Raw genomic sequence first — 23034 nt, 5'->3', positions numbered from 1 at the left:
CCGAACTGCAACCTCATGGTTGCTAGCTGGATTCGTTAACCACTGAGCCACTACGGGAACTCCTAGGCTTTGCTATTTTTAATTGAGAAAATAGCCTTCCAAAGCTTAGAGCAAATTCTATAAATGGGATATATTCTCAGTTCTAATTTTTTCATATTGAAATTGTAAATGAGCCTTTGTTCCCCATACATTAAAAGTTAAATCATTAATAATCTACTCTATACCTTCTTTTTAAAGTTTCTTTATAAAAATAGTAGCATTATCTTGAGGTTCTCTATGATCATTTTGATCAGTGTGGATGTAATTTGCAGATTGGGTACTGATCATTTTGAAGGCTGTCTCTAGTGTCATACCTCATTTGATTCCCAGCATACTGTCCTTGTGATCTTAAGCAAGTTATTTAACCTTTCTCTGCCTCAGTTTTCTTGTCTATAAATGGGAATAATAATAGCACTTCATAAGGTTTTTGTTGTTGATAGGTTCATTTGTGCCATATTTTAGATTCCACATATAAATGATACCATATGGTATTTGTCTTTCTTCTGATTTACTTCACTTAGTATGAGAATCTCTATTTGTATCCATGTTGCTACTATGGCATTATTTTATTCTTTTTTATGGCTAAGTTGTATTCCATTGTATATATGTACCACATCTTTTCAAAAATTTTATTATTATAGTTGATTTATAATATTCCGTCAATTTTTGCTGTACATACATTCTTTTTCTCAAATTATCCTCCATCATGTACCATCATAGGTGACTAGATATAGTTCCCTGTGCTATACAGCAGGATCTCATTGCTTATCCACTCCAAATGCATCTACCAACTCCCAACTCCCAGTCTATCCCACTTCCTCCCCTCTCTCCCTTGGCAACAATAAGTCTGTTCTCCATGTCCATGAGTTTGTTTCTTTTCTATAGGTGGGTTCATTTGTGCCATATGCTAGATTCCAGATATAAGTGATGTCAATATGGTATTTGTCTCTTTCTGACTTAACTCACTATGATAATCTCTAGTTCCATCCATGTTGCTGCAGATGGCATTATTTTGTTCTTTTTTATGACTGAGTAATATTCCATTGTGTATATTTACCACATCTTTTTTTTTTTTTAAATCTTTTTAGGGCTACACCTGTGGCTTATGGAGGTTCCCAGGCTAGGGATCAAATTGGATCTATAGCCTCCAGCCTACACCTCAGCCACAGCAACACCAGATCTGAGCCATGTCTGCGACCTACACCACAGGTCACAGCAACACTGTACCCTTAACCCACTGAGAGAGGCTGGGAATCAAACCTGTGTCCGCATGGATGCAAGTCAGATTCGTTTCTGCTGAGCCACGACAGATACTCCAGTACCACATTTTCTTAATCCATTCATCTGTCAGTGGACATTTAGGTTGTTTCCATGTCTTGGCTATTGTGAATAGTGCTGCAGTGAACATAGGGATGCATGTATCTTTTTGAATGAAAATTTTGTCTGGATATATGCCCAGGAGTGGGATTGCTAGGTCATATGGTAGTTCTGTGTTTAGTTTTCTGAATACCTCTATACTGTTTTCCATAGTGGTTGTACCAATTTACATTTCCACCAACAGTGTAGGAGGAGTTTTTGAGAGATTAAATGAGTTAATACTGTGCTAGAACAGTGCATGGCACTTGAGTGCCAGACAGACTGATATTCAAGGACTTAAGGAATGGCTCTTCTCCCCTCTGCATTTTAGCTTGTTTTAGAAAACATTGGTTTGCTTTCTGCTTCATTGTTTCTTATGTGTCTTCCTTTTAAACCAGGGTTCGTTGTGCATAATTTATATATATTAAAGAATAAAAACAATTTAAAACTTTTTCACACCAACCAAGTTATTCATGTGAGTCAGCTTTTCCCCACTAACCATTGTGCATGCTCCTTCCATGTTCACATAGCAGCTCTCAAACTGTACTATGTACAAGAAGAAAACTATTTAAATTTTATTATTATTATTATTATTATTATTTAATGTCAGAATCAAAACAGATAGTATTTACCAGCACCTTTAATGGAATGAATCCCTTCAATTCTCTGTTGGGAAATACTGCTGTAAATATTTTGCGTCTTGACTTTTCAGAATTCTTATCCTTGGGTATATTGCTGAGCTTATTAGGGGGCTGAATTTAGCACATCTGCAAATGATACCTTTCAGCTCGAGGGGGTGTCTCTGGTAAAGAGGCCTCATACTAGGGGTGTGGGTCTAGGGATAGAATTCAGACTCTATATATGTATTATCAAGAAATAGTTTGCCACAGGCCTTACCACCTCAGTGTCTCACGGGTTGCTATGTACTCTCTAGTGCCACCAGCCTCATGCTGGGCATTTAGGTATGAATGTCCTACCCTAACCAATAGGGGACACTCCTCTGCAGTTTAGTCTTAATCCATGTTGAATGTATCTCCTGTTTTAAAAATAACTTGGAGGGAAACACCATACAATCATAATAATCACAATACCATCTTTCCCTTTATGTACCAGTTACTAGATATCTGATAGGATTCTAAGTGTCTTATATATAACTTATTTCTTCCTTTTGATGACTTTGTGAAGTAGTTACTATTATTATTTCCATTTTATAGATGAGGAAACAGGCACGGTGAGAAAAGAAACCTCGCTAAGGTCACATAACCTGCCAAGTAGCAGAGCCAGCACTGAAGCCTAGGGAGCCTATAGAAAAGTGGGAGGGAAGGATAGTAGTTTAAATGACAGACTCTAGACACAATATTTGAGCATTAATGAGGTGATTTAGCAGAGCTAAGTGTAAAAATCCTGCATTTACTATTAAGAAATTAGTGGTACAAGAACAGGAGAGAGTTTGGTCAAAAGTCAAGGGCTTGGGAAAAGGCCTGGGGCTCTGAGGTGTCTTCAAGCTCCAGATGCCTGTGGTGGAGCCGAGTGCCTCCACAGTGGTGATGCAGCGGGGCGCGGTAACATTCGGTTTCTAAACACAGTACTGAAGAGAGCATTGTTTCTTCTTCCGTTACTGAGTCTACACCAGTTTTAAATATCTGCTGAACACAACATAAATAAATGTCTACAGGCGGCTAGCACACCTCCAAAAAATCTTTTACTGCACTAAGGGGATAGAAAAAGAGAAGTAATATTAAATTTTATAGTGATTTCAATGACTTTAAATGGAACTATAATATTAATTTCTTTTAACTTCTATTAATATATTCAAGTTGTGTAGTAGTATATCATTCATTGTATTTGGGTTTCATCTTTTATCATGCCTTTTTCAAATGGAAAAAATGAGTAGTTAAAAATAAAATTCGGAGTTCCCGTTGTGGCATAGCGGAAACGAATCCAACTAGGAACCATGAGGTTGCGGGTTCAATCCCTGGCCTCACTCAGTGGGTTAAGGATCCGGCGTTGCCGTGAGCTGTGGTGAAGGTCTCAGACACGGCTCGGATCCCGAGTTGCTATGGCTGTGGTGTAGGCTGGCAGCTACAGCTCTGATTAGACCCCATATCCTGGGAACTTCCATATGCCACGGGAGCGGCCCAAGAAAGGGCAAAAAGACAAAAAAAATTAAAATAAAATAAAATTCACTTTATATCTAGATATGGTAAAAACTGAAGTGATATTAAATGCTCATTATTGCCCATTTGTGAAGGTCTTAATAGGTAGCGTATATATGGAATCATTTATATGATTTAGTGAAGTAAATTAAAAGGTAAGGTGTCAGTTTCAGACATAGTATAGTATCTGATTCAGATTTCAGAAACCTTTTGATATTTTTAAAATAAAACTTTCCCTTTTTTAAGAATGCTTTTTATTTGAGTGATTTTCTTTGAATTTGGATATTGATCCTATTTCTGCTTCAGTTTGATAGGAATTAACTTCAAGTGGACCTCATATCACTTAATGCTTTTTTCTATCAATTTTTCAAGAAAATTGGTCATTTTACTTTGTGATTTTTTAGTTAGTTCATAAGCAGGTAATCAGACATTTTTAGAATAAGGAAAGAATATTAACCTATTAATAATTGTAACTCATCTTTTTTGACATAGTAAAGAAAAATGTAAAATGTTCTTGGGTTATTTGACATTTTTCTCAGTTGGAATTCATTGAACATCCTTATTCAGTTTTGTATTCCCATTTCTTACACTGCTTCACCAGAGTATTCCTGTTCTTCTCCATCAGTAGGTAGAACACTTAACTTCCTAACTCTCAGAACTTTTGCCTTATTATTTTAAGAATAGGGCACATACTAATAAGCCTCAAAGTTTAGTATTAACTTAGAAATGTCAAACCCATTCTAGGAGTTATGCTTTTACTTATAATTACTATATTAGTGAATGTCCTGCTGCTGCTGTCATTCTATTATTCATTAAATTACATCTCTAATGAACCTTATTTAAAGTAATTGGAAGGAAATAATAGAAAATTTTAAAGGAATGACATTTCTTCCAGTACTGAACTTATCATCGGAAGATTCTCTAGAGACTTCTTTTAATGAGTAAATAAGAATCAACCCTTTCTTTATAAATTAATGTTCCTGAAATGCTTAAAATGTATTTGAGTTTTAAAAAATCACCTTTGATCTTATTTATGCTTTTAATTGGCGTTATCTATGAAAATGGTTAGCTGAGACACTGCCATGTTTCTCATGTACTTAGAGAAAATTCACAAGGTTTTATTTTATTTCTTAGGTTTTGCAAATATACATATAGGGAAAAATTAAAATATACAAAAATGTGGAACGTAACCAATTCTGTCTATACGGTGGGATGGGTTTTTTTTTGTTTTTTGTTTTTCAGAAACTAAGTTTGCTGACAGGATTTTACTTTAATTTTAGTAAATATGACTAATTTAGAGGTGTTAATCCCTTATGAGGTCTTGGAATTCCTAAGTCATTGTGTTGGAAACTGTCTGGGAAAGACAAATAGTTAAGATACGTAACTAGGATCTCATGTTTTGGATTTGTACTGAATGACGTCAGAAGGAAGGTGGTAACTGTAGCCTCTCCATATTTGAAGCCTGTCAGAAAAAGGAGAAATTATAGAATTTTGTTCATTCGTTTTAAATTTCAGGAGGCAGGGTCGGTCACTGGAACGGAGGACAGTGGTGAAGGCAGGTGTAAGTGAGGGAAGGAGGATGAGGAATGCCGTGAGTGGAAGGAGGCAGCCTGGCGTGGAGGTAGATTTTAGCTCATGTGAAGCGAGATTGCTTGCTGACCGGTACAGAGTTATCCAAGGATTAAACTACTTGACGAAGTCATGAGCCTTTCCATCTCTGCAATGGTTTTCTCTTTAAAATATAGGTTGCCGAAGGATCTAAAAATATACGGCTAGGTTCCCTCATTGGGTTGCTAGTTGAAGAAGGAGAAGATTGGAAACATGTTGAAATTCCCAAAGACGTAGGTCCTCCGTCACCAGCTTCAAAACCATCAGTGCCTCCTCCCCCCTCACCACAACCACAGATTTCTACCCCTGTCAAAAAGGAACACACACCGGGAAAACTGCAGTGAGTATACTTACTTGAATGATGTAAAAAAAAAAAAAAATGCTGTAGTAACCTTTACGGTATTTTAGTCATTATCCTATTTAAAACATTGTACTGTTAAGAAGGAAGTTGCTGATCATCCTTTTATTCTCTTAGGAAACTGAGGTCCAGGAATGATTGTTTTACCATCATTGTTTATTCCACAGACACATAGTATTGAATACCTACTATATTCCAGATCCTGTGATGGTCCTGTACACCCTGAGGAAAACAAAGCAGTCTGTATCCATATTGAGCTTTAATTAGGTTTTAGGATTCCAGAATGGAATAAAGTGACCTAGACTTCAAATTCTGTTCCCATTCATGGAATCTCAATTACTGTAATGTGAATTCCAGTTTCAAAGGTATAACTGATATAAAATGGAATTCGCATTTTAACATGAGTTCCTTTTCTAACTACCCTGCATTTTGAGTCTCTGACGCATAATAGAGTTCAATTTTGTCCACTTGTTTTGTAACAACAGAGATGCTTAGTCAACCCAGTTTCACTTTAGCTTACCATAGCTTTAATTGATGGACTCTGAAAAGTCTGTTTCATTTGTTTAATATTCTGCATAATTATATTGTTACTTTTTTGTTAAAAAAAGTTATTTGTAGAAAAAGAGTTTTATTAAGAATTCTTTTGAACTTAAATAAAAATGCAGGCCCTTTTATATTTTTCCTTTTGTTTATCATTGTCAGTTCTTGTCAGAAAAAATTCCCAGTGTGTTTGAAGTACTGAGTTTTAACTTTCCATTACCACACATAGTATTTCTGACTCCATTGCCTTGACTCCTTTATTTTCTGCTTTTATTTATCGTGAAAATCACATGGTTGGCTCATGTATGCTTTGTACTTAATGCTCTTTTCACCTTTGCAAAGGCAATGGCCTGTACTCTGTCAGTGTGTTAAGCAGTGTTAGAAATGTGCGTGGGTCTGAGGTTCCACAGTGTAGCTTTAAAACCAGCTGACCTGTGAACTTGCACAATACTGGCCCATGTAGTGATTTAAAAAAAATTTTTTTTTAAAGTGCTTTGTTCACTAATCTTACAAAAAAAAAAATCTACATTTTCAGTTTCTCTTGAAATAGCTAAAAATTTGGTGCCACTGAGTGCATACCCGGTAGAACTGTGTCCCTGAAATGCAACAAAGTGCCACATTTGTTCCTCTCCATTTCAGAGTTGTAAACTTCTAGATCCAGCTCATTTTACTCTTTTTAAAATCTGACTATGTAGTATTTGCTGCTTGGTTTAAAAGTCTTAATTTTAGGTAGCCATTTACTATGCACGTGACCTTTTGGTATACCTCAGTTTCCTTGTCTGTAGAATCAGCATAATTGTTTTTGCCTCTCTTCTGTAATATATAGAAAGCAGAAATGCTTTCATGTAAATACTTAGGACTTTAAAAAATATGTGGAGGATATTATTCAACAACGACAAAACAAAGAACCCAATTTAAATGGGCAGAGGACTCAAACGTTTGCATTTCTTCCAAAGAAGGTCAATAAGCAGATAAACAGGTGTTCAGCAATAATGATATTAATCATTGGGGAACTGTAAATCACAATTACAGTGAGATGTCCCTGCACACTAATTAGAATGGCCATTATCAAAAAACAGAAAATAACAAGTGTTGACGAGCATGCAGACAAATTAGAACTTGTGTGCACTGTTGGTAGAAGTGTAAAATGGTGCACTCATTTTTAGTATTGCAGTTCCTCAAAATATTATAGATAGAATTACCATATTATCCAGCAGTTCTCTTTCTGGGAGACACACACACACACACACACACACAATGAAATGCTCTTCAGTCTTAAAAAGGAAGGAAATGCTGATACACACTATAACATGGATGAGCCTTGAAGATACATTAGGTAAAATAAGCCAGTCCCCAAAGGACAATTAATGTATGGTTTTACTTACATCAGTTATCTAGAATAGTCATTTTAGTAAGGACAGAGAGTAGAATGATGGTTGCCAGGGTCTAAGGGGAGGGAAGGATGAGGAGTTACTGTTTAATTGGTACATAGTTTAATTTTGGGAGAATGATAAGGTTCTGGAGATGGGTGGTGGTGATGGTTGTACAGCATTGTAATTGTATTTAATGCCACTCAATTATAACACCTAAAAATGCTTAAAATGGTCAATTTTACATGTATTTTACTGTAATAAAAATAAAAAGAAATAGTTTCTTATTGGTATATGTGGTGAGGAGCCATATGAAAAGTGATTGGTCATAATAGAAGCTTTCTCCCTATGAATATTTATTCTTATTAAAAGAATATTTTGAAATAGTAAATAGTTAAAATTTATATGAAAATGTTTTGCTAGTAAGATGAAGCAGATTACTGCGGATTAATTTATTTGACTATCTGTGGGAGTCGTTTTAGCTTTATTGTAAGTTTTTATTTTTCTAATTATCAGCAAAACTGCTGGCATTTATATATATTTGCATTCATATATAAGTGTTAATTGGTTCCATTAATCTTCATGTTTTCTTCTTAGGTTCCGTTTAAGTCCAGCTGCTCGCAATATTCTGGAAAAACATGCACTGGATGCTAACCAGGGCACAGCCACTGGCCCTCGAGGGATTTTCACTAAAGAGTATGTGTGTGCTTTTTGCAATAACCAATTCCGTTATTTATCATGATCATCTTTTTCTGAACGTATATGAAGAAGGGCTTGAATATTCAGTGTTAAGATTTGAAGGGAAATACATTGTTCTTTGGTACTTTTAATTGCTTTTGTCAGTATTAAGTTGTATTTTATGCAGAGGTTGTTTTCTGAATAATTGCAGCATTACTGAAGTATAGCTCTAATTTGACAACTAAGCTGGAACCTTAGAAATGATGATAAATGAAGAAAATTAGAGTACAGAATGGTGAAACTTTGTATTGTTTTAAATTTTTATGAAATAAGCAAGCAATCAAATATACCTCAAGAAAAAATTTCATTCTTATCCATTTGGATTTTGTTCACGTGTATGATCAAAGGGATTTCCATATGCGATTGGGTCTATTTCCATTCCTAGGAAAAAAAAAAAAAAGATTTTCTTTTCTATTCCATTAGTCAATCTGTCCATGAATTAGTACCTCACATTTTTAGGACCACACTCCTAATTAGAAACATTATATAGTAAGTGTTAAAATCTGATAAAACTATCCTTATTCTCTTCCAACAAACGAGTTTTCTTGGTTTGTTTTTGTTTTATTATTCTTCCAAATGAATTTTAAACATTTTGTCTGAGATTGTATCACATTTGAAAATAACTTTGAGAAAACTGACATCTTTATGAGGTTGAGTCTTCCTGTTCAAGAACACTGTCTTTCCATTTGTTTAGATTTTGTGTCTTTCAAGAACAATATTAAAAAAGATGGACCCTGCTCTATTGAAGCTTAATCTAGTGGGGAGGACAAAAATTAATCAAATAAGCATATGAACTAATGTGAGCTGTAGTGGTGTATGCCACATTTTTACTAGAATAACATTAAATTTTCAAATTGAGTTAACGCTTGTTCCTTGTTCACCTAATACTGATAAGAAGTGATCAGTAATATTGGCCAGCATTTTTACAAGTTGAGATTGAGCAAAGTTATAAAATTATTAGTGGTAGTACTAGACCAGTTGACTTTTTTAATTGGATTACTTTGTTCTCCATTAAAGCATTTGTTTATTGTTGGATATTTCTTTTAGCAAAAGCAATATAGCTTTAATTCCTTGTTTATCTGTATTACAGCCTTACAGATTTGTCAATCAAACATGTATGTGTGTGTTTTCTTAAACACATATTGTAAAGTTTGTACCATACTCACACGAGTTGGAAATCAGATCTTCTGACCCCTGGCTGAAAGACAGCAACTTGGACCCTGGGTTTTTAATTAATGAACTTAAAAGTTTCACTTCTCCATAAAAAATTAAAGAATCCTGAAAGGCAATTTAGCCTAGTTTTTTCCCCCACATTAATCTTTATTTAGTATCTACTACTTGTATCTTAATTTGGTTAATCCTTTACCAATCCATACCTTAGTAAAAAAAGTCTTTGTAAAAATGAGACAAAACAACTTTCTGTGTAACTTGGTAGACTTACCTGTGTATCCGAGAGTTGAGAGCCTATGTGTAATTCATTAATTGTTGAAAATTTGATGACGTGTGAGATAACCATAGATGTACCTTAGATCAGTTTTATAAACTTGTGAAAGATAAATTGGAGCAGCAGAGGACTTGAGGTAAGGAGATACATTAACAGGCTCATAAAGTTGTCCAGATAAGAGACAACGAATACTTGAATGTTGTGGGAACATAAAAGGGGGGTTACTGATGAAGATGGCATTATCAGGAGAGAATCTAGAAGTCTGTAAAGGATAGGAGGCAGAGCTAGACCAGGATAGCCACAAGTCAAAGGGTGAACTTGGGATTCTGGTCCAGACAATGATGTTTTAGCCCCATACATAGAAATAAGGGATTTGCAGAAGCATGTCTGGATGGAATAACCAATGTGTTAGGCTTGAAGCATATTGTCAGTGTGGACAAGCCAGATTGCAGATATTAGGATCAGTGAGGTGAAGATGCATCTCAGAGGTAGTTTAGGACTAGAAAGGTAAGTTTGATGTCTTATAAAGTGATAGTTGAGATTATCAATAGGTAAAGTTTTTAGAAGGCAAAAATTCCTGGGTTGGATGATATCTAGGAGGTGGGTGAAAGTTAAGGAGGAAGGGATCTAAGAAAAGGCTCTTGAAGTTGGTGACAAGTGACCTTTTAGAGGGCAGGTCAGTGGTATAACAGCAGTGGGATCAAGAAGTAGAGCTTTCAGAGTTCCCATCGTGGCGCAGTGGTTAACAAATCCGACTAGGAACCATGAGGTTGCGGGTTCGGTCCCTGCCCTTGCTCAGTGGGTTAAGGATCTGGCATTGCCGTGAGCTGTGGTGTAGGTTGCAGATGTAGCTCGGATCCTGCGTTGCTGTGGCTCTGGCGTAGGCCCGCACCTGCAGCTCTGATTCGACCCCTAGCCTGGGAATCTCCCTATGCCACAGGAGCGGCCCTAGAAAAGGCAAAAAGACAAAAAAAAAGTAGAGCTTTCTTCCTTTGTCCGTTCTCTTTCTATATGCGCTTAACACATAGATGATGAACAAATAATCTTTTTTTGTTTTTGTCGTTTTAGGGCCGCAGCTGCAGCACATGGAGGTTTCCAGGCTAGGGGTCTAATTGGAGCTGTAGCCGCCGACCTACACCGCAGTCATAGCAACACCAGATCTGAGCCATGTCTGCGACCTACACCACAGCTCGTGGCAACGCCAGATCCTTAACCCACTGAGTGGGGCCAGGGATTGAACCTGTGTCTTCATGGATACCAGTCAGATTCATTTCCTCTGAGCCACGACAGGAACTCCGAACAAATATCTTTTTTAAACCCACATTGAGAGTTATCATGGGGTCTGACATTTCCTAACGAGGACTGAACGGTGTGATTTTGGTGGATACCCTAAGGAAGGACTGATAAAGAGTTATGTTGTTAATATCTCGCCATCTTTTTCCTCTTGTGACCCAGTCCTTTCCCTGTCCTTATTCCTTAACTCCCTACCATTAAGAGAGTCGACCTTTTGTCTTCAAAAAATGACATATTGCAAAGGATTCTATGAGACAAATGGACCCTTAAAGCATGCATTATTGAGAATTTTTGCCTTGTCTACTATTAAAGATAACGATGTCTTAAGTAAATACTGAAGTGAGCTTTGGGGAAAAAAAAAGTCCTCATCTTATCTACAGAAATGTCATCTTCTGATAAGATTGACAAATTGCAGGCTTTGGCATAAGCTGCCCCCAAATACCTTCACACACATTCTTGAAATAATGAGGGACATCCTTCCTCCTTACCTTGCCAACTGAAAGCACGAGTAGAAAAGTCATTACACAGTGGCTGGGGAGATGTCTATGATCCATTGTATTTAGGAAGGAGATCCTAAGTGTTACGGTTGCTTTTTTTTGTTTTATTTTTTTCTTTTTGGCTATGCCCAAGGCATGTGGAAGTTCCCGTGTGAGGGATCATATCTATGCCACAGCAGTGACAACGCCGGATCCTTAAACCAATGATCCACAAGGGCATTCCATGGTTGCTGTTTTAATGTTACATTAGCGCAAACATATTGCTTAGAATATATTTTGTGCAAAAGCATACATACTTTTTTTGCCTGTACATGTACTTTAAGAAAACAAGTGTCAGGGACACTGTTGGAAGCAGAACACACGTAGGTTCTTGGCCTGCAGCCTAACTTTTTTTGGTATATCTATGACTTAAATCACAGTTGTAGCTAATGTTCATATTCATATAACAGCATCACAAATGTAGTAGACATGGAGTTCCCGTTGTGGCTCAGTGTTTTACGAATCCGACTAGGCACCATGAGGTTGCAGGTTCGATCCTTGGCCTTGCTCAGTGGGTTAAGGATCCAGCGTTGCCGTGAGCTGTGGTGTAGGTTGCAGACACGGCTCGGATCCCGTGTTGCTGTGGCTCTGGCATAGGCTGGCAGCTACAGCTCTGATTCAGCCCCTAGCCTGGGAACCTCCATATGCCGTGGGAGCGGCCCAAGAAAATGGCAAAAAGATGAAAAAAAAAAAAAGTGGTAGACATGACAGTCGTGTCTAGTGTGTTTTTGGTAATATTTCTTTTTAAAACTAATCCGTAACACTCCCAAATGAATTAAGGGGTATGGTAAAGAAGCCTCAAGTGAACAACCAAAAAACATCCTGTGTCTTTCTGCGGAAGTGTATGGAATATGAGTTTTTCTCCTAATTTTTAGAGCTGTCTATGTCCACCTCATTCTTCAAGCTTAGACTGATTAATCATTTAATGGACAGAAATCATTAAAGTCATTCTCTAAATTACAGACACTAAATTATGATTCTTACCGAACAGTAATTAACATTTCTGCTTTATGAGGTTTTATAACTGAAATCAACAGTAAAAGTTTACTGTGAACCCATGGACATGTAGCCAAAATTTATTTTTCTACTTGTTTATGACTAATGACTCCTTACTTTTAAGGATGAACCTAAGCTGTCATTTCTTGATAAAACAGTAATAGTTATATTGATAGTGAAATGAAATGTGTCTTTTTAGTGTGACCAACCTTTTTTCAAGTTCATGTATTTAGGCATTATTTTAGATTTTCTAGTCTCCTCAAGTTTTCATTGTTTTGTTGTTGTTTATTTTTAATCAATTGCTGAGAGATACACTAGGAATCCCTGTATAAGGAGATCAATGTATTTTGGATATGCCATTCTGATGTTCAACTTTTAATTCAATTTAAAACTCAAATTAATAATAGATTTTGTTAGATGTAGTTAATTACCTTATATGATGAAAGGGAATTAGTAATGTTAGGTTGTAAGAGCTCTTAAAAGAGAAATACTTTTTGTTGAGAGCATTTTTCTGAATCAGTAAAAGGCCTTATTTTATTCATTGCTTACACTTTTATCTCTGTGGCCGTGAATTGTATTGGCAGTCACTTACTTCACATGTAAATGTTATCACAGTTAACTGGAAAAATGCTTATAAATATCATAAGTAAATTAAAAATGAATTTCCAAACAGAAGTAAGCTTGTTTTCAAAAGCCTTAATAGAAAGAGCTCTCCCTTAGACATTTAGTCTTTATTTCTTTCTGAGATTTTAATTTTTTATTCTTTTTTTATTAAAATATAGTCGATTTACAGTGTTTTGTTAGTTTCAGAGATATGCTCATTTAATTCTATTCTAGCCTGTTCTTATGAGAAAAAATTACTCAACTCTGCCTTAGTTTATATTTAATCTGCACACTTTGTGCATAGCTATTAGGAAGATAGCAGCAAATACACAGGGTTTGGAGTTGGCCATACCTGGGTCTGTCCCAGCCCTGGCAGCTGGCAGCTGCCTGCCTCTCCAGCTTCATCTTTCAAACCCCTCCTCTGTGTTCACTGCACTCTTTCCACTCTGGCCTTCCTTCTGTTTTTAGAAGCCCTAATTTCCCTGCCTTTACACTTGTTATTCTCTACCTAGATACATGCTTTTCCCAACTCTTCTTGAGACTTGCTCCTTCGAGTCATTCCATAGAAGTATTCATTCTTAAGGCCTTCTCTCTCACCCACAACTCTCAATTTCAGTCTCATTCCTCTGCTTTGTTTTCTTCATAGTGCATCACTATCGATTTGTTGACTTGATTAATATATGACTCCCCTATAGAAATAACACTCCTTAATAGGAAGTGTTTTGCTTAACATTAGATCTACAACACTGGAATAGAGTAGGTGCTTGAGAAATCGACTTAGAAATGGAATTGAACCCTTTTGAGCCTCCTTCCTCATTTATACATTGGGAGTAATAAAACCTCCCTCACATGGCTTGTGTGAGATTATATCATTAACATAACCACCATACAGACACAAGAGGATCATTTTAACACTTTCATTCCTTGTTTCAGTACTTAGGGATTGAGGATGATGCAACATTTAAGATTTTTTTTTTGTCAGTGTGACCTCTTACCTTAAATGTCAACTCTTTAATTTTGAAATGAGTAAGTTAGTTGCACTTAATGTTAAGTTTATGCATTCCTTTCTGGATCTGACATAAAAAGCATGGACCCTCCTTCCTCAAAAATGTACCAGTACATATTGGGAAATCTCTCTAATGATACACACCCCTCCCCAGGCTAGAGCATTTCTGCCTGTGTCAGTTTTCTATTGCTGCATGACGAATTGCAACAAACTTACTAACTTCAAACAACACCCATTTATTATCTAATAGTTAATGGTGCTCTAGGTCAGAAGTCCTGTATTCTCCAGCTCTTGGTCTCACAAGGCTGAAATCAAGGTGTGGGCCAGAAGGTTAGACTCTTCTAGGCTTACATGGTTGTTGGCAGAATTCACTTCCTAGGACTGTGGCCCCTGTTTTCTTGCTAGCCGTAACCCAGGGATTATTCTCATCTCCTAAAGGCTGTCTTCAGGCCTTTGCCATTGCATCATCTCCATAGGCAGTTCATAAATAAACGCCTGTTTGCTTCTCCAATACAAGCAGGAGAATCTTTCTCCTTTCAAATTTCTTCTTTTTGGAGTTCTCGCTGTGGCGCGATGGGATCAGCAGTGTTTCTGAAGCGCTGGGATGCAGGTTCAGTCCCTGGCCCATTTCAGGGGGTTAAGGATCCAGTGTTGCCACACCTGTAGTGTAGGTCATAGCCATGGCTTGAATCTGATCCCCGGTGTGGGAGCTGCATTTGCCAAACAGCAGCCAAAAAAGGAAGAAGGGAAAAAAAGGCTTTCAAAATTTCTTCTTTCAGGACTTCCTGAAAGTTAAAGTGCTTATGTGATACGTTTGGCCCTTCCAGGATAGTTTGCCTTTTGATTAACTCACTGTCAACTGATTTTGGACCTTAATTATGCCTACAAAATCCATCACCTTTGCCATGGGAGTGACGTCCAGCATATTCACGGGCCTACCCACACTCAGGGGATTATATGGAGTGTGTACACCAGGAACAGAAATACTGGGGCTATTTTAGAATTCTGCCTACCATGTGATAATACCAAATCATTAACTGTGTTTAAGAAATTTTAAAGATATAATTTGCCTTTAGATTTGTGTCACCCTGAAGTTGTTTTTAGATGTTAAACTTTTTTTATTAAAAAATTTAGATATATTTTAATGTAAAACATTTTTAAAGTATTTTTGAATTGTCGATTAAAATTTTCAAAAAAAAAAGCTGTTTTGTTTCAGAAAACACATGACCTTATACCCACTGTAATCTAGAATAGATTGAGAACCGGACATAGTAGTCTAATTATATCTTTTTAATGACCAAAATCACTTTTGTTTTACAGAGTTATGCAAAGGCAAGTCTGTTACTGGTTTAGTTATTTTTCCTTCTAAATGATGCTGTGGGTTCTGTTTACTGCATTAGATTGTGGTGATAGCATTTAAGCAGAATTTTAAATGGCATAATTTCCTGGCCATATGCAAGCTAATTTGCACTAGAATAAACAATGGTTTAGTAAATATCCTAATGAAAGTCATAGGCGCAGTAATCCTACTTTCTGAATGCTATGTGAAAATTACTTCACGAGTACAAAGAATGAGGATATGATTTAATTTGTGAATTGCTCGTCTACCAAAAGACACCCCCTCAGAATAAAAGACTGATTTTCCTTTAAAAAATACCTGTCTATACCCAATACTTTGATAAAATTCTGTTTGTTCTTTAGTTTTTGAAATGTGCAAATTCTGTAGCCGTTGGACAATGTAAACCAGTAGAACAGGTGAGAGACAAGATTTTCTTGTGTAGCTCAAATAATCCGTTTGGCTTTATAGTTTGGACATCTATATGTTTCTTTATATTCCCTGCACATCTGGCCTCCACTTTCTGAAAGTTCTCCTGCATATGCTTGGTTTCTAATCATGGTTTTCTGATTCCCTTCTTATCTCCAGGGATGCTCTCAAACTGGTCCAATTGAAAGAAATGGGCAAGATTACTGAATCCAGACCCAGCCCAGCCCTGCCAACTACTCCCACAGCGCCTTTGCCCCCACAGGCCACAGCCACGCCATCCTATCCCCGGCCAATGATCCCTCCAGTCTCAATTCCTGGACAGCCTAATGTAGCGGTAATGTCATCTGAGTGGATTGCTATTTTTCAGATTTAAGTGAAAGGGAAAATGAGAACCGTTAACTGTATGTCTTACAAGTACTTCTGCCAATCTGTCTTAATAGTAGCTCTAAGTGATAAAGACAAAAATACTCTAAATGTTTTGTTTTGCACATTTCTATGAACCAAGTTTGTTTGTAAAGTGCTAACTTCCAAATAGAATTATGATTCATTTTAAATTTGCTGCAAGTTCTATAACTTCAGTGCCATGTGTATGCTCTATAATCATGATAACTTTTCCTGTCCTTTTTTTCTTGGGTGTGATGCTAGTAATTGGTAGTTGATGCCAGCTCTGTTTTGTACATAGGGTTTTGCTTTGTTTTGTTTGACTAAGGGAATTGATAGTCTTACTGTGAAGCTCATCATTCTTTCCTTCTTGGATACATGCGGTATAATAGCCCCTTTTTTGTTTTCAAATTACTCCATTTTTCCTGACTCCCTTTCTTAGTACCTTTTATGTCATTTGCTTCCCATCAGAAGACATGCAGGATAATCAGGTTTGTTTAAAATGGGATGGCACTTTAAAAAAATAAATAAGTAAACCTACACTGCTTTTTCTGATGGAGAAATATATTCCAATATAATATTTAAAAAAAATTTAAAAACAGTCCAAGGTTCATGAAAAAGATTTTTAAAACGCACATTAATGATTCATGACTACACACTCAAAAGTTCATGAGTAATCAAATCTTATTTTTAAAAAGAAGTTATTCAAATTCAGCAGATAAACCTTACATTCAGATTCTTACAGTATGTAGGTATCGTTTATTGTATTTGATCAAGCACTTTGCTAACATAAAATGTTTAATTCCTTGATAGACCATTTGTGAAAAAGAAGTCAGCCATACTTTTGGCTGTTTTATATTAAGTGATTGTAATCCAGTCCCAGAATGGAGTGAAGGACAAGGAAGGAAAGAGATGTAACTTAAAGCCCATCATGTTTTCGTTAGAGGTTCAAACATGTAGCTTACAGGAAGATTTATTATCTCATTCATACTTTATATTGTGTTTCTTGAAAATAAGACATTCAGGTGATTTTTTTATTTTTAATTCCAAACCAAAATAGAAATGATTTGGCAGATTATCTGGTGTATTATATTATCTTTTTCTACTGTAGGCTATTTTTTTTTTCCTAAGAATTGCCTGTAGTTTTGTTGATTTATTGATTGCTTTGAGTTTTATTAAGAAGTGATTTTTACCAAAAGCTACTTAAAGGCTTATAGATGATACCTCAAATAAGCACACCCATGAGAGGAAATTACTTATGATTTGGTAGATTCCTTTTTTTTTTTTTGTCTTTTTTGTCCTTTTGTCTTTTTAGGGCCACACCCACGGCATGTGGAAGTTCCCAGGCTAGGGGTCTAATCGGAACTACAACTACCAGCCTACACCACAGCCACAGCAGTGCCAGATCTAAGCTGTGTCTTCGACCTATACTGTAGCTCACGGCAATGCCAGATCCTTGATCTACTGAGCAAGGCCAGGGATCTAATCTGCAACCTCATGGTTCCTAGTCAGATTCGTTTCTGTTGCGCCAAGGCAGGAACTCCCCTGATTTGGTAGATTTCTTCCTGATGGTCTTAAACATAGTCATGTGGATGTTCCATTCACAACTGAAAAGTACTTCTTTCTGCTTTTTTCTACAGTCATATAAAGTTAAACTTCTCAGATTTCTTATATTCCTTTTTATACTAAAAATTATTGGAGTTCCTGTTGTGGCTCGGTGGGTTGTGAACCCAAGTAGTATCCATGCGGATGCGGTTTTCACCCTTGAGCTCACTTAGTGGGTTAAGGATCTGGTATGGCTGCAGGCTGTGGTGTAACTTGCACATGTGGCTCAGATCAGGCATTGCTGTGGCTGTGGTGTAGGCCAGCAGCTGTAGCTCTGATTCAACCCCTAACCTTAGAACTTCCATGTTCTGCAGGTGCGGCTCTAAAAAGCAAAAAAAAAAAAAAAAGTAATATTAATAATACTTTTACTATAGTCATCTTCATTTTCATAAGTTGAGTAATTAAAACTGGATTTCAGTTATACAGTTTGTTTGCTTGTTTTTTCCAATTCCATTTATGGTTTAATGGATATGTTATGTTGCTCTTTGCAGGGCACATTCACTGAAATCCCTGCTAGCAATATTAGAAGAGTCATCGCCAAGAGATTAACTGAATCTAAAAGTACTATACCTCATGCCTATGCTACTGCTGACTGTGACCTTGGAGCTGTTTTAAAAGTTAGACAAAATCTGGCCAGAGGTTAGTAAAGTTGAATTTACTTAATGTAATACACATGCTAAACTATTATGAAATCCTTTGTTTATAAAGTACATACTGTGTAGCTTTTTAATTTCAGCTTCATCACGTGGGCATATTTTAGTGCTAGGAAAGAATTGGTTCTGTTTTCCTACTAGTAATAAATTGGTTCCATAGTACTGAATAAATCATACTTTTTGGTATGATGTCTGAACAAGCAATTCTTAGTATTTTAGAAGCTATAAAATCCAAAACTGATTTAAGAATGTTTTAGATTATAAATACATCATAGATATCACTCTTCTTTTTACATTTTAATTTTTCAGTTTCTCTTCAAAAAGTACTTTCATGTTATTAAATTTGTAATGTTCTTCCCCCAAATCAATTAAAACTAAGGCTGCTGAGAGACAAGTTTTTAGTATGAACTTATGTTTTATTTTTTTCTTTCCAATCTATATAGCTTTTATTTGACTTTTTTGCAGTATTACACTGTCTCAGACCTCTGTTACAGTGACGAATATAAGTGATAAAAGCAAATTTTCTTGCTTTGTTCTTTATCTTGAAGGAAAGCATTCAGTCTTTAACATTAGCTGTTAGTTTTTTTGACGAGTCCCTTCTTTATGTTGAGAAAATTTGTATTCCTATCTTGCTTAGAATTTTAAGCATGAATGAATGTTGAAATTTTGTCAGATACTTTTTGTGCATCCTTTGAAATAATCCTTCAGTTCCCTTTTAAGATGGTCAGTTATATTGGTTGATTTCCAAGTATTGAATTAGCTTTGTTTACATGAGTGACTCCTCATTAATGGGTGATTAAAACTCATTTAATCATTAAAAATTTTCTCATATATTGTTTTAACCCATTTTCAAAAATTTTCCTGAGAATCTTTACACCTATGTACATGAGAAATACCTGCCTGTAGTTTTTCTTTTATTGAGGTTTTTTTTTTTTTTTCTCTGAGTTTGTTTTTAGATCACATGAGGAGTTGGGACATGTTCCTTATTCGTTTATTTTCTAGAAGTCTTTGAATAGAATTGGTTTTTACTTCCTTTTTAATTGTTTGGTAGAATTTACCAGTGAACTTGTTTAAGCCTGCTATTTTCTTTATGGGGAGATTTTTAACTACAAATTAAATTTTTGAAGTAGATATTTATTTATTCTTAAATGCGCTTTGGTACTTTGTGTTCTTCAAGGAATTTGTTATGTCATCTAAGATATCAAATTTATTGACATAAAGTTGGTCACAACATTACCTTATTATACTTTTTTTTTTTTTGGTCCTTTCTTTTTTTTGCCATTTCTTGGGCCGCTTCCGCGGCATATGGAGGTTCCCAGGCTAGGGGTCCAATCGGAGCTGTAGCTGCCAGCCTACGCCAGAGCCACAGCAACCCAAGATCCGAGCCGAGTCTGCAACCTACACCACAGCTCACGGCAACGCCAGATCGTTAACCCACTGAGCAAGGGCAGGGATCGAACCCTCAACCTCATGGTTCCTAGTCGCATTCGTTAACCACTGCGCCACGACGGGAACTCCAACCTTATTATACTTTTAACATCTCTGTATACAGTCAGCCCTTCCTATCCACAGCTTTTGCATCTGTGAATTAAACCAACCACAGGTTAAAAAAATAAAATTCCAGAAAGTTCTAAAAACCAAAACTTAAATTTGCTATGCACTGCCAATTATTTACATAGCATTTACATTGTATTAGGTACTCTAAATATTCTAGAGATGATTTAAAGTATATGGGAGGCTGTATATCAGTTATATACAAATACTATACTATTTCACATAAGGGGCTTGAGCACCTCGGATTTTTGTATCCAAGAGGTTTCAGATACTAAGGGATGACTAAAATCTCTTTTTTAAATGAATTTTATTACATTTATAGTTGTACAATGATCATCACATCCCAATTTTATAGCATTTCCATCCCAAATCCCCAGCGCATCCCCCACACCCCCCAACCTGTCTCATTTGGAAACCATAATTTTTTCATAGTCTGTGAGTCAGTATCTGTTCTGCAAAGACGTTCACTGTGTCCTTTTTTTAGATTCCACATGTAAGTGATAGCATATGATGTTGGTGAGGGGTGACTATATTCTGAAGTGAGATTACCATTTTTTGGGTTTTTTTCCCATTTTTGGCCACCCTGCTGCATATGGAGCTAGCTCATGGGCCAGGGATCAGATCTGAGCCACAGTCTCTACCTAAGCCACAACTGTGGCAATGTCAGATCTTTAACCCACTGTGCCAGGCCAGGGATCGAACCTGCGTCTTAGGACTCCCAAGATGTCACAGATCCTGTTGCGCCACAGCAGGAGCTCTGAGATTACCATATTTTATGTCAGTAATCTGTCTTCTTTCTTGATCAGTCTTGCTCGAGGTTTATCAATTTTATTGATATCTTCAAAGACCCAGTATTTGATTTTACTAACTTTTTCTTACTTCTATAATTGTGTTTTTGTTGATTTTCACTCTCAACTTTATTATTTCCTTCTTTCTATTTGCTTTGGCTTTAATTTGCTCTTTTTTCCTGTAGTTCCTTAAGGTGAAAATTAATGTCAATATAATATAATAAACTTTATTTATTCTAGTAAACTTTGTTTTCTTTCTTTCTTTCTTTTTTTTTTTTGGTCTTTTTGTCCTCTTTAGGGCTGCACCCCTGGCTATGGATGTTCCTAGGCTAGGGGTCTAATCGCCAGAGCCACAGTAATACCAGATCCGAGCTGTGTCTGCAGCCTACACCACAACTCACAGCAACACCGGATCCTTAACCCACTGAGCAAGGCCAGGGATTGAACCTGCAACCTCATGGTTCCTAGTCAGATTCGTTAACCACTGAGCCACGATGGGAACTTAAACTTTATTTTCTAATGTAAGCATATACTTTAAAGTTCCCTTTAAGTAGTGTTTTAGCTGTATCCCATAAATTTTTACATATTTTGTTTTCCTTCCTATTTGAGTCAGGATTTTTGTAATTTTCCTTAGGATTTCTTTTTTTTATTGCATTATGTATTTAGAATTATAAATTTAATTTCCAAATATTTAGGGACTTTTCAGTTATCTTTATTATAATTTCTAGTTTAACTCCATTGTGTTTAGAGAACACACTTTGTATGATTTAATTTTTTAAAGTCTTTGAGATTTTATTTGATAGTCATAATGTTATTGAGTCCAGGTTCATCTTCCTCCCTGCATGAGAGGCCAATAATTCAACAGACAAGGTGTTGAGGCAAATAGTAGCAACTTTATTTGGAAGCCAGCAGGCTGAGAAGACGGCAGACTCATGTCCCAAAGAACCATCTTACCTGAGTTAGAATTCAGGCTTCTTTTTGTGCTAAAAGGGTAAAGGGTGTGATTGGTTATCGCAGACCTCTTGGTGCTGGAATCCTTTGTTCTTACGGCTCCAGGTAAATGTGGTCACAGTGTTCCTGTAAACCTCCAGCAAGGCCATTGTTATTTTCTGTTCTTCAGCTTTCATCTCTATATGAATAGGAAAGTACACACCCTTAAAGGTCAGGCCTGGGAGGCAGCTCTTCTAGTAAGAGCTACTGTGCATATTTCAGGCTGTAGGTGGTAATCATTTGCAAAGGGGCAGAGCCAGTATGACTCAGCTCAGGCAGCAGAGCACAAAGTTAAGAGCTAAAGGAGTAGAGCCAACATGAAGTCAGGTTTGTTTTTCTCTCTCAGGATAACAGGGTCTATCTTGGTGAATGTTTCACGTGTACTTGAAAAGAATGTTACGTTCTGCTTTTTGAAGCGAGTTCTATAAATATTGGTTAGGTGAAGTTGGTTGATAGTGTTGTTTTTATCTTCTATACCTTTATTGTTTTCCTATCTCTCTGTTCTATTAATTCTTAAAAGAGTAGCATTAAAATCCTTAATTATGGTTGTAGATTTGTCTGTTTCCCTTCTTGGTTTTATCAGTTTTTGCTTCAAGTATTTGGAAGGTCTGTTATTAGGCACATACACATTTAGGATTTTTACATTTTCTTGATGAGTTATACCCATCATATAATGTTCTGGCTGTTCTGGTATAATATTCTTTATCCTCAAACTTTTGCTGATGTTTGTATAGCCATTCCAGCTTTCTTTGATTTGTATTTTTTTTTTTTTGTCTTTTTGCCATTTCTTGGGCTGCTCCCGCGGCATATGGAGGTTCCCAGGCTAGGGGTCGAATCGGAGCTACAGCAGCCAGCCTGTGCCAGAGCCACAGCAACTCCACAGCAACTCGGGATCTAAGCCACATCTGTGACCTACACCACAGCTCATGGCAACGCTGGATCCTTAACCCACTGAGCAAGGCCAGGGATCGAACCCGCAACCTCATTGTTCCTAGTCGGATTTGTTAACCACTGAGCCATGATGGGAACTCCTGTATTTTTATATTACGTCTTCTTACATCTTTGTACTCTTAATGAACTCAACGGGTTCAGTTCTGGACCATCACAATAAAGCAAATCCTTTGCCAAAACAAGGTACGCCTTTTTTTTTTTTTTGGATTTCCAGTCATATAAAGGTTACGTTTCATCTAACTGTAGTCTATTTAGCATACAATAACATTATGACTAAAAATATTTTATTGCTAAAAATGCTAAC

At 36.5% G+C, this 23034-nt stretch overlaps 1 protein-coding gene across 2 annotated transcripts in view; it reads left to right on the top strand.

Annotated features, from left to right (window-relative positions):
* Positions 1-23034, top strand: part of PDHX (pyruvate dehydrogenase complex component X) — an 81340-nt gene that overhangs the window by 37036 nt on the left and 21270 nt on the right. For both annotated transcript variants that reach the window (XM_047776009.1, XM_047776008.1), the window contains exons 4-7: positions 5297-5499; positions 8025-8123; positions 15968-16142; positions 18286-18433. In XM_047776009.1, the coding sequence (XP_047631965.1) occupies positions 5297-5499; positions 8025-8123; positions 15968-16142; positions 18286-18433 (625 nt within the window). The remainder of the gene's footprint in view (positions 1-5296; positions 5500-8024; positions 8124-15967; positions 16143-18285; positions 18434-23034) is intronic.

This window comes from Phacochoerus africanus, chromosome 4, assembly GCF_016906955.1.
Source record: "Phacochoerus africanus isolate WHEZ1 chromosome 4, ROS_Pafr_v1, whole genome shotgun sequence".
NCBI lineage: Eukaryota > Metazoa > Chordata > Mammalia > Artiodactyla > Suidae > Phacochoerus > Phacochoerus africanus.
Note: the sequence above shows the minus strand (reverse complement) of the source record. Positions and strands in the feature narration are given on the sequence as shown.